Source organism: Otolemur garnettii, unplaced genomic scaffold, assembly GCF_000181295.1.
Source record: "Otolemur garnettii isolate 467f Iridium unplaced genomic scaffold, OtoGar3 scaffold00048, whole genome shotgun sequence".
In the NCBI taxonomy this organism is placed as follows: Eukaryota; Metazoa; Chordata; class Mammalia; order Primates; family Galagidae; genus Otolemur; species Otolemur garnettii.
In genome coordinates, this window is record NW_003852443.1 from 11,405,212 (window position 1) to 11,418,443 (window position 13,232).

The 13,232-nt window shown below is 37.6% G+C and overlaps 1 protein-coding gene across 3 annotated transcripts in view; it reads left to right on the forward strand.

Annotated features, from left to right (window-relative positions):
• CHN1 (chimerin 1) overlaps positions 1–13,232 on the forward strand; it is a 202,860-nt gene that overhangs the window by 137,520 nt on the left and 52,108 nt on the right. For 2 of the 3 annotated variants that reach the window (XM_003791504.2, XM_023514174.1), the window contains exon 7: positions 9,090–9,167. The exons of the other annotated variant lie outside the window; for it this stretch is intronic. In XM_003791504.2, coding sequence (XP_003791552.1) covers positions 9,090–9,167 — 78 coding nt within the window. The remainder of the gene's footprint in view (positions 1–9,089; positions 9,168–13,232) is intronic. 3 annotated transcript variants of the gene reach the window in all.

The window sequence follows — 13,232 nt, forward strand, 5'->3', positions numbered from 1 at the left end:
AAAAAAAAAACAGAAGTCACTAGAGGAACAAGAAACTAAAGATGCAACACTTGCCTTTCATTCTCAGGTGCTGCATTGCCTCTGTCAAATGAGAAAATACAAAATGCTCACCGAGGTGCGGTCACTGGAGATCACCTCATGGGACAGTTTAAAATCTATAAACACTTCCAATGATGTCAACATGAATCTGCTTTTTAGTTGTATGTGCTATTTTCTTTATGTATATTACATCTAAAAACATCCCCCCCCCCTTTTTTTTTCTGCAGTTTTTGGCCGGGGCTGGGTTTGAACCCACCACCTCCACTATATGGGCCCAGCATCCTACTCCTTTGAGCCACAGGTGCCACCCATATCTATAAACATTTTTTTTTAAATTGTATTTATTTATTTACTTTTTATAGAGACAGAGTGTCACTTTGGCGCCCTCAGTAGAGTGCTGTGGCATCACACAGCTCACAGCAACCTCCAACTCCTGGGCCCAGGCGATTCTCTTGCCTCAGCCTCCCAAGTAGCTGGGACTACAGGCGCCCACCAGAACACCTGGCTATTTTTTTGTTGCAGTTTGGCCAGTGCCAGGTTTGAACCTGTCACCCACTGAGCTACAGGCACCGCCCTAAAAACATTTTGAAAAAGTAAAAACATCGATGATTCAAGAGGTTGCACTGGATTTAAAGTCTTTAATTGTTGATAAAGTAGTTGAACTTCTCCAATTTTACCTTCTCTATTAGAGAACAATAATAGTGTTTAAGTTTTGCAGGTAATAGGTATTAAAAAGTAAAACATAATGATACATTTCCCCAAGTAGCCTCTCAGGTTCATAGCAGGGGTGGGGATGGGGAGATTAAGATGAAGTTTCAGCTTTTCATTAGGAAGAACCAGGGAAGACTTAACAATTATCACTATACAATCATCTCTGCCAGTGGCCACATATTGGCGAGTGTTAGATTAGGATATTTTACTCTTGTTTATATTAATGTGTTCACATAATTCAGAATAGGGACATCTTTCATTTATTTTCTCCCTAAAGCACTTATTCTATAAATTATTATCAATATATCAGGGCTACAATCTATCACCCTCTTAAGAATTTGTAAATAAAAAAGTAAGACTGCTTTATGAATTAACTTTAAGATCACCACCTAAGATATCTGGGCAGAGATATGCAAAATCATAAAGAAAAACCACCTAAAAAGGAGACTGAAAGAGGTAGAAGTTCTTACGTTCATCCAAGCACTGATCTAAAGGAAGGTAGCCCCACTAAGGACACTGAGTATTGGAAGCTGATCTAACTGTGGAGGAGTCAGCAGATGTCTTAACTCAGTGCCTTAAATACTCAGTTCATCTAATCCGTTCTACTTGCTTTGATTCCATTCTTACCAACTTCCTGATTTTTTTTATTTTTGTTTCCAGAGATAACTGTGTGAAGATGTAATCATCCTCAGTTTATCAGCACATCCCTCTTTCCTTTTGAATTTCTATTAAAAATATTGAGAAAACCATAGAGTTCATTTAGTGTAGCTGAGACTTAGAAAAGTTGAGTAACTTGGCTGATGTCAGTAAGAACCAGACTTGGAAACCAGGCTGTGTGCCACGCCGCCTCCTCTTCTCTGGGCCTGGTGTTCTTCATGGAGAGTGAAGAAGCGTCCTCACAACTGGCTCCTGGAGAATCTCTCAGATTTCTGTTGTTTCTTGACAGAAATGAGGCTCTTTTGTTTGCATTGTGTTTTCAGATGTCTTATGTTGCACTATTATTACATGGGAGTGTGTCAGGGAACATACTAGAGTGTACAACATTTGGTAGTGACCATGTTAGTATAGCGTAATTTAAATTTATTATACACTGAAGTGAATGCATTGATGTGCCTACTGTTAACTGCTTAGATGGATATTATATAATAGAAAAGCTATGTATTGAAGACTGAGTTAGGCATTATGATGTGTGTGTTGTCAGTAGTATAAAAATTTATAGCCCTGGCAGAATGTTAAGAGTTTTCTATGCAACATGAAAGTTTATTTATCCCAATATAACGTAAGGAATTTATAGAGTTCTGATACAGAAGGCTTTTATGTTTGACTTAAAATGCATTTGAAATTTTTGCTTGAGTGTTGAATCTGGTAGATAACTATAAATTCAAACATAGCAGTACTAAAAGGCCTAGTGATCTGAGAGGTATTAGAATATAAATGATCCAGGAATTTATTCAAATGATAAGCTTTCACAGTTGCATGTTAACAATAGATAATATGAGAGGCAGAATAGTCTAAAAGAAAGACAACAGAATTTGAAATTGGGTAGACCTAGGTTTAAGTCTTATTTTCACCCGATATTAGTTAGGTAACCATTTAGGCAAGATACTTAATTTCTCTGAGCTGCTGTTTCTTCATTTATAAAGGGAGAATTATGTATCTACCTTATTTGTTTTTGACAGCTCGTACATGTAAAGCATTTAGTAGTACAATGCCATGCACTTGTCAGTTAATTAATGGATATGTTCCACTCTTGGCTGTAATGGAGAATAATTAGGTTACAAGTTATAAGTCAGGAGACAAAGGTTAGGAATAACCTATGTATCTAGCTAGAGTAAGGTTTGCTTGAATTCACAAACTTTTATGTTATAGCTTGGTCCTGGATATTTCAGGAAATCTGTGTTGTTTTTACCTGAATTTGAAGATTATATAGAAATTGCAGATTTTGCTAAACCTGAACTAGAAACCTTAATTACCCAAGAGTAAATTTTGTTATTCAGTACCTCCCCAAGCCTCCAGGCCACGCCAGCTAGCATATTCCTCTGTGGTACTTTTTGGATAGAATGTTGACTTAGTTTAGTTAACCAGAGCATTATGGTAGTGAGTCTATGGTATCACTATAACGTTGCGAAGGAGATGGCTGTTCCTGTTACATAAGGTACTTCCAGTTGCCTAGAGAACCCTCTTTCTATGAATAGGTCCTGATATTCAGTAGTTGGAGATTTAGTCCTTTGGCTTAAGTCTTGGTCCTATGGTATACCTGATAGATGCTTACAGAAAAGAACGGATAATCAGTCATTTTGAATAGCTTGGTAAGATCCTTTTTTGTAAACAAGATTTGATGGGATCACTCAGTTTGAGCATAGAGAAGTTCTCTTAACGGCTCGGCACCTGTGGCTCAAGTGGCTAAGGCGCCAGCCACATACACCTAAGGTGGAGGGTTCGAATCCCCACCCCGGGCCCGTCAAACAACAATGATGGCTGCAACCAAAAAATGGCCAGGCATTGTGGCGGGCGCCTGTAGTCCCAGCTACTTGAGAGGCTGAGGCAGGAGACTCACTTGAGCCCAGGAGTTGGAGGTTGCTGTGAGCTGTGAGGCCATGGCCCTCTTCCCAGGGGGATAGCTTGGGGCTCCGTTTCAAAAAAAAAAAAAAAAAGAAGTTCTCTTAACTATAAACTTGCCAGGAATAGCATACGGCAAAAATTGCAGAACAGTGATGCTTACAATGTGTCTAAACACTGGGTAATAATCTGATCCGAAGCGCACATTGCAAAAGGTAGTGTTTTAGGGTCTTTAATCCATATCATAGTCACACCTTACACTAACCGTGATCTTGTAAATGCAGGTCCTTGGATACAGAAGGAAAGGAGGGGAAATGTTCATTCTTTCTGTGCCAGAAACAATGCAAAACATTTGCTGCCTATTACCTCATTGCATTCTTAATAAATGTATGTAGTATTTTAATCCATTTTACACATAAACAAAGACTGAAATAGTAACTTGACTAAGGACATGTCACAGCTAATAAATGAAAGGGTTAAGGGAAGCACTTTTGTCAGGCCCCAGAGCCCACATGTCCTGTTTTACTGCACTTGGTGAAAATGAGAGCCTGGTTCAGCACCAAACCAGTATTATTACCGAACAAACAACAGAGTAGTAGGGTCAGTGGGGATTTCTTTATTTGAAAAAAGAGTGGCTATTCTTTTTCAAGGTCACTTATTTCACCTCCTGTTCCTTACTCCTCACACCCCACACCGACCATTTATCTAGTCCTCTCTGTTGTAGATGGTATGGACAAAGGTACACACAGAGAGGACTGGGGGTCTGCCCACTGCCCTTCCCTGTTTCCAGGCCAGTCTCTCTCATTCATATGAACCTGTGGAAATAACATCAGTGTTGAGGATGGGCAGAGTTACGCTTGAAGACAAGCCATAGACTGCCAGTCAGAATAAAAACCTGGGTCCCACTGGTGTTTCTGTTGACCTTGTAGGATATGTGCCCTGCCAGTTTATAGCCCCACCTGGTTTCACCATTTTTCTCTGTTTTGTAGAGCCAGAATGTGAAGGGCACTTTGTCCCTGGCACCTTGTGTTTATCTGCTCATAAAGTAGCAGAAAGAGTTGTCGTCAGGCTCTGGAGACAAAAGATGGGGATTCTGATCTCAGACTTGCCACTTCCTGACTGTGTGACCTTGAGCAAGTCACTCAGGGTGAGCCCCAGTTTCTTCATCTATAAAGTGACCGTTATGCAGCATACCTCCCAGGATGGTAGTGAAGATAGGGCAGTCGTGTGAAACATCAGACGGCCTTCCTGGCTCCCTAACAAGTATGGAGAATCCCCTTTCCTTGCCACTCTTCACTTCCCTCCCAACCCTGTTTCCTCAGTTAACGTGCATGTCATTATATGACTTTTGAAAATTAGATTAGATCCAGATGTGTGAAATTGAGTAGAGGCTGTGATACAAAAGGAGAGGCAGGAGTCTCCAGGCGTGCTTATGTGGCGTTGACCAAAAGCAGATTACAGACTCCTTGAAGACTGGAACCTATGCCTTATACTTACACAGCATACTCTTCAGCTGATACTTGGTAGAGCACCCTTATAATGTCATCTTTCATGGAGCATTTACTGTCTGCAGACAGTCTTTTCGTCTCTTTATATTTCATCTTCTTTAAACTTCCCAGTAATCTATAAGGTAGATAGTATGTAAGTAAGGTAATTAAGGCACCAAGCAAATCTCTCAAGGTCAATATTCAAAGGTAATTAAGGCACCAAGCAAATCTCTCAAGGTCAATATTCAAACATTAGTTTCTCTGATTTCAAATCTCTTTCTTTTTTTCTTTTGGCTGGGGCTGGGTTTGAACCCACCACCTCCAGCACATGGGGCCGGTGCCCTACCCTTTTGAGCCACAGGTGCTGCCCTTTTGAGCCACAGGTGCTGCCCTTCATATCTCATTTATTATACCACACTGCCCTCCAATAAAAATAGCTACTTTCATTTGGTTTCATTTTCTTTAACCAAATATATATTGAACCTTTATTTGTGTAAGCTACTATTTCAGATTCAAGGTTTATACAAAGATGTATGAAACCCAATTCTGTATAACCAGCTACCTAGGTAACTGATATGCAGTAGAACACAATCTGTCTCATAATTAAGGTTCCTAAGTGGGTGAGATCACATCTAGTGGGCACAGATCATCAAAGCCTTCATGAAAGAGGGGTGTTTGAACTGAGCCTTGGGGTCTGCATTTCCTGCTACACGTCCTGCATGCTTGAGATCTTAAGGAATTAGTTTTAGGTAGTTTAAGGTATTAGTGCTGTATTACTTTTTCTTACTGTCTTTTGTTACTCCATCTTACAATCTATTGCTTCTCTTCAAAATTGAAAGGAAATAGTAACTAGAGAAACCTTTTAAATAGAACCAAAGAGAAAAAAACAAGTTCCCTCAGATTCCATCGTTTTTCTCATTCTCTCACTTGGGTGGATGTAGCATAGTGTTTGAGAGCCCAGCCCCACCACCTAGTAGCTGTGCCATTTGGGGGAGTTAACTTCTGTGGCCTTGGTTCTAAACTATAAAATTAGGGTAATTTTAATAATGCCTCAGAGGGCTTATCTGTGGATTTGATGGGATTCAAAGTGCTAAGCTGGATTCCTGGAACATAAGTACTCAATAACTAATAAATCATGGTCATAATTAATAGATTTGATAACTGTCTAGGTAGGTAAGGAATGGTATACTTTTGTCTGAAACATGAGAACATTGGTATTGGTTCTCAATTTTGGAGTTTGTAGTTTTTGTGACTTGCAAGCTCCTCCCCAAAATTAATGCAGAAGTTCTGTTGCCACCAGGTTGAAGGCATAAGGGTGACCAAATCCTAGCTACTTGAGAGTAATTAAGACCTTTTTTACACTAAGTTGTTTTCTATTTCCTTACTGCCCTAGATAGTGCCCAAATTGCAATTAATCCCATGTTTCTTGATTAAGTAGAATAATTACTCAGGAAAGACTGTAGAACTCCTTAGAGTCAACAGTAGACTTGGCCTCGCAGTGACAGAATGTTCACTTTTACCCAGCCGTAAATTTTCTGAATAACTACCGTGGATATTTTCATCCTTGTTTGAATTTTAATATAAGACCTTGATCAAAAATACCCAGGGAAAAAATACTACTTGGGTTGCACACGTGATTGTTTTCTTTAGTAACTTGGCGTTAAACATTGGTGACGAAAAAAATTGCTGTTCAATTTGCTTTTTAAGTCTTGTTTTTTTTTTTTTCCAGTGACTGCTGAGAATTAGATAAACTTTATTTTAGCCTGTACATATCTGAAGCATTGATTGGCCTTTATATTTTAGTTATATTATTATATATATAATATATATATAATTATATATATATTTAGTTATTATACATGACAAAATATGTAGGTCTCAACCAAAAAGTAATTGAGGTTAGACAAGGAAGCTTTTTACCATTACAGTCTCTTGAAATGGGAGCATTTTATGGCTCTATCTAAGAGTATGAATTTATGAAATTAAAACTTCTGTAGGTATAACTATAACTTGGTTCTTTTTTTGGAAACGTTTTTAAAAGAGTAAAGGGGACTATAGATTCAAGTAAATAGACACAATTTGGGAATGTTTAGAAAATCAGTCATATTTCAAATATAGCATAGGGTAAGGACTAAACTAGAATATTTACAGGGGCTATTTGCCCCTATTGATGATGAAATCTAAGATTAATTATTCACACCAGCAAATGTACTGAAACCACCTAAGTACAGAATTCTGGATTCTTTAAATACAGTGTAGCATTAGAATCATAATGGACTGCACTTAATTACCTTAGCATAAAGAAACAGAAGGGAGATGGTTAGAGAACCAAAATGAGAAACTTAAGCCTCTTAGAGCACCTTACCAAAAAATGCAGCGACTGCCCTAAATAGAGCACCTTTGAGTCTCTTATCTAGCAGCCCCCTTTGTATATATACACATACATATCCAAGGGTCCTGGAGCACTATTTTATCTGGAAATGATAAAATGAGAAATTATTCCCAACTGGCTCCTACTATAAGGTGACCAGACGTCCCGCTTTTGGTGGGACAGTCCTGATTTTTAACAATTTGTCCTGTATCCCGCAGCATTTTAAAAAGTCTCAACTTTTGGAAAGAATGCATAACAAGCTAGGGAACGGTGGGACAACAGGAAGGGAATATACGGTTTCAGCTACTGAAAAGGTTAATGTAACTCCATTTGGGAATGAAGAGGTTAACGTAAATTCATTTGGAAATGAAAAGGCTAATGTAAACTCCCTACTCCCCTCCTGGGCAAGGTTGCCCAGGTGGACCAGGGCCCTACTCCTTTGAGCCACAGGCACCACCCTATACATAATTTTTTAAAATATATTTGTAAATTGTACTTATGTTGAAATTTAAAAAATATATATTACAATACTATTTTTGCATTCTATGAAAATTTTTGTTGCTCCATATAGACCAAATTTTTAATTAAGAATACCCCCCCACCCCGTCAATGGTGTCCCACTTTACCAATGTTAAAATCTGGTCACCTTATCCTACTATGACCTGACCTCAGCTCTGTGAAGCAAAAAAATCTCAAGACTAGAGAATTAAAACAATGGTTTTGTTATTAAGTGTGACCCACAACAAAACTCACAGGACCTAGACAAAACTGACCATTCTGTGGTATTAGCAATGGTACATACATGCTCCTTGTTCCACATGAAAATAGTATGATACCTGATTACTCTTTCCTTTTTCATCAAAATGCTTATCAGTTTTTGCTCATCTTTAATAAAATTGGGTTTTGGTTATCTAACTTCAGTCCATCATATGCAAAGGATGCCTACAGATCAGCCTTTTGTAATTTACCGGCAGTGGTTCATTACTCTGAAAACCCAGTGCTGTATGTTAATGTTCCTCTGGTTTTAATAGGTTAAAAAAATCCATTTTGTAATAATGCATGACTCATTCATTGCTCATTATCTTCCCACTGTTTTTTTTTTTTTTTTGTCTTGAGCTAGCAAGAAAATCTTACATGAGAGGAGGGAGAAACAGAGAGACAGTGAATTGAGGAATACAGTACTTAAATACTGTTGCTTGATTTTCATTGGCTATCTCCTTTTTTACAGTGGCCAGTCTAATCCAGCCTTCCCCGTCAAATCCCTCCCCTCCGCCCCCCCCTCCCTGCCTGGGGCTTCACAGATTGTCTGCTGCTAGAAACTGATTGCAGGCAGTATGTAGGCATCTTTCATTCAGAATGGACATTAATATATTGAACAGAGAATAAAGCTTTTAAAAATGTATCATTTGTCAAAATTGCATGGCTTTTAAAGAGGGATAAAGAGAGATGCCTAGTGTTTTGTATGTTAGCATCGACTCTTTTTATTTCTGTTCAGACTCAAGTTTTTGGAAGCTTAAATATAGATCCCTTTAAGAAAAAAAAAGAAGAAAGAAGAATTTGCCTGGTTAGCCGACCTCTGTTTATGAAGGGCTTCATCCTCCTCCTCCACCTCTCCGTGGTGTTTCTCTGCAGCTCTCTGTAGGTTAGGGTTCTGTGCTGCCTGGCAGAATGCTCGTGTGTTAGCTGAATAGACTACATCGACAGACATAGATCAATACAGGTTTTCTTTCTTTCCTGTGAATTCCAAAATGCCATCCAAAGAGTCTTGGTCGGGGAGGAAAAGTAATAGAGCTGCAGTTCACAAATCCAAACAAGAGGGCCGTCAGCAAGATTTATTGATTGCAGCCTTGGGAATGAAACTGGGTTCTCCAAAGTCGTCTGTAACAATCTGGCAACCTCTGAAACTCTTTGCTTATTCGCAGTTGACATCACTTGTTAGAAGAGCAACTCTGAAAGAAAACGAGCAAATTCCAAAATATGAAAAGGTTCATAATTTCAAGGTAAGAATATTTGTTTTTACTCTTTTCTTATAAGAAATGCACATTACTTGAAGTACACAATATTAAAGGAGTATTTTCTGATGACTTTTTAAAAGTAGGATGACTTGCCTAAAATGTTCTTGCTACTTCAGGTATTTATTAAAATGTTTTATGCCTGATTTTATTTAAGAAGTCCAACCCTATTTTCTCTAATGCTGTTATAATGTTCTGTTTAATCAATGTGTACTCACTGGTAAAATCTTGACTTACACTAAAAAGATCTCATTTAATAATGATTTTGGCATTATTTTGCAAATACGCCTAATCTATTTGTTGGATACTTTACGAGAGGATTAGATATTATCCCTGTTCATTTCTGGTAAAAAGCTTTGGATATAAAGGCTTGTGCTGTTGCATCTGGATTGAGCAGATGGTCTGCATTTCCCATAGTTTCTGTCTTTTCTCCTCTGTTAATGAATTGACCATGATGGAAGGAGGATGGCTACCCTGGGACTGTCGAGGCTGCTGACACTAGCAGCTTCTCTCCACTTTCTGAATATTTGCTTTCACCTTGTATGTGTATGTATGTAGGTTTTAATTGTGTTAATATGGTTTATCAACTGTACTTGAATCTTGTTTCGAGATGATAAGGTGTGTTCATTCGGGCTGTGTGTAGATCTTTCCATACCATGATATAAGGCCTTCAAGTTCTGTCCTTTGCAATCTAATTCACTAAACAATGTGAGGTCAGTCATAAGGAGAACTAGTTACATTTAGTAGGCAGATGCATTGGTATTTCTGTGGTAACTTCTCAATAGTTAGACAACTTTACGATACATACAGTTCTTGAGACATGAATATTTTTAACTTAGAAAAAATATCATTAGGTTTTATGTTAGAAAGACAATGATTTGGTTTCAGAAGGTGATGAAACTAGAAACCCTGCCTTCCATTTATTTATTAGTTTACTCTACATTTATTTATTAATTTGCTCAGCATAGAAGGCACCAGGTTCTGTACTAGGTAATTTCATTTCAAATTTGCAATTCTTCCTAATTTTTTAACAGCAGTATTTTACTCAAATGCTAAATGCCAAGCCCCTAGTATACAGGGCATTTTCCATAGTAAGAATTAGATTTTTATGATCTTCAGATCATTTTGGAATAAAAGAGAAATTACTTAGTAAAAATATGCTTCTAAGATGTATGAGCTTTATAAAGATTGCTAATTGTTCAAGGCAAATTAGCATTTTCATCTTTTTCTTTACACATATTTAAGACCTTACCTTTTAAACAATATCTTTGATTTAAAATGAAATTGAGGCAGTCCCCTCCCCTCCTTGAAAACAGAAATCATATATGCATCTAGTTTTAACCACATCCTCAATTTACGAACCTCAAGAATCCATGCAGGTTACTGGGCCTCAGTTTCTTTTCTGCATGATGTACAACTGGCCTTACAGAATTTTTCATCAGGAAGATGATACCAAATGAAACCTTTTACATATATAAAATTAGGTTACAAGAATAGCCATTTGGATTCCCAAGCAAAAAATTATATGCACGCTATTTAGAAATGGCTGAGATTTTAAACTCGTATCTCCAAAGATGCCTCTGATTTGTTCAGGAGAAACAAATTGACCTATTAAGAATGCCTTTTGAGTGCTAAGTCAAGTTCATTGTTCCTGCTTTTTTATTAATATCGATTGAAAGCGAATAGTAGGTCTGTTCAAGGATTTGCATAAACAAGCATATTATTTTTCTTTTTTTCTTATTTGTATCTTCCAGTTATTTCTCAATTTTAACATGACTTTATTGAACAAATTCTGTACAACCAGAAAGTGCTGACTGTGGGATCAGTTGTGATTCTTACCTTAGTTTCAAGACTGCTTTAAAGATACCTGTTTTGTTTTGTTTTTTATTTTTGAAGCCTGTAAAAAGTAGAAAGTTTCTCCTTTCTCTGGAGCTAAGACGTCAAATCCAGCTTGGACTTGCTCTTTAAAAAAGCATACTTAAGCTCAAGAAAGAGCTCATCTAATGCAACTCAGTTGCATTACATATTTTTTATAGTTGCTAATAAGACCAGAAGTCTCAGAATTGACCCTTTCAAAGTAATTGAAATTACTTCGTTATTTAAAAAATGTTTCCAATGGGGTGGCATTATTAAAAAAGAGAGAAAAGAAAGAAGCGGGGGAGGAATCATACTTGACATCTAAGAACATTCTCCCAAAAGAATTCAGACTCCGTGGCAAGGGCAGTTCTCTCCCACACAGACACTCACTTAGAAGGTCACTGCTTGTGACATACATATGTATGTATGTACGGTATGTATGATTCAGAAATTTACTGTGGGGAAACCTCTGAGCATTTCAGTGGTGGTAATCCTTACCATGTCCTTGCCATTGACTGTTTTCCGTGGTGGTAAAAGTGTATACTGTCTAACTCCGAGCCCACTCACGGAACCCTCATTTTCAGTATAGTTTTCTTTTTTGTCTCTTGAACTGCCTTGTTATGTAATACTGCTCTGTGGTGTTGAACAGCTGTCAAATGTTATTTCAGAGGATGAAGCAAAAGTGCGTGCCTTCTACCTTTGGTGAAAGCAGTCAGTCACCAAGGGGAAAGGCAAACAAATCAAGAGGACCTGACTACACACTGGTTTTCTGTTTGTTTGTTTTTTATTTACTTATTTTAATAGAATAAAGCAGAAGGGCTTCCATTTTGTTGTGTTATGTAACATGGTCTCTCTCTCTCTCTCTCTCTTTTTTTTTTTTGTTCTTTACAAAGATGTGATAAAGAATCTGTCACAAGAAGGATAGTCATATCTCTTAGGGAGGTTATCATTTTAGAAATAAATGCACTATATTCTTTAAAAACAATTATCCTACAAATTAACGTAAATTAGAGTAGAAATAATTTTAACTGTTCCCTAGCTCTACCTCTCATTTCAAGAACTTCCCCCATCCTAATGCAATACAGTAAGAGAAGGGGAAGTAAACTCTTAACACTAAAATTAAAATGCAGGCACCCCACCAGTAATGACTTGCGTCCTACATTCTGAGGCTGTCTGGAAGGAATGATAAATACAACCCAGCTTTTGCCCTTAGGAGCTTACTTAATCTCTAACGCTCTCTTTCTACATCCAAAAAATTGAATTTGAGTTAACCATTATTTCTCTTATTAAAAATTACCCCTATGTGAGTATTTTTTCTGAGTTCCATACCAAGACATTTATTTAGACTTAAATGTTCATCTGAATCTTGTTTTTCTTGCCCAGTTGCAGAGGTCATGATGCAATTGAGAACCTTAGCGCGATTGTGGGGACTGAAGAACGCTCTTGCTTCTCTCTTAGCCCCCAGGCAGAGTTAGGTATTACATAAGAGTGGTTGCATTTTTCATGCACTATAGAATACAGCGAAATCCTCTATTTTTCTGTTACTCCTTAAACTACTAAATGTTTCATGTGCCTAGTTTAATTTCGGTAACTCTAGAAAATAAAATCAAGACTAGATATAACATTATAGTAAATTAAGTAATTCAAACAACATTAAGAATTAGACTGAGTTGGACGGTGCCTGTGACTCAAGGGAGTAGGGCACCGGCCCCATATGCCAGAGGTGGCGGGTTCAAACCCAGCCCTGGCCAAAAAAAAAAAAAGAAAAGAATTAGACTGAGTAGATACTTTAATATATGAGTTTAGTTCCTTTTTAGGATGGCCTTGAAGTGGTGAGTGCTTGATTTTAGTTTCAGATACTTGCATTCTTCATATAAAGGAAAAATATGGGATATTAATAGGTTATATGTTGCTAAAATAATATGCAAGCAATAAATTCTGAAATGTGAATCAATACCGTAGTAAAAATAACACTATTACATGGTCCTTAGATTATTTAATAAAATTACTGAGTCAAAAAGTTAATAAAGACCCTAGCAGCCCTGGCCAGCAGACTGGACATTCTGCTACTTGGTGAGCTGAAGGGTGGCAGTGGCTGGCACACCTGCTGACAGGGATCTATCCTTTCCTTCCAAGGAAGGAGGCAAATCCAGGCATCTTCTGGTCTTTCCTTTGATTCACACTTGAGAATAAATA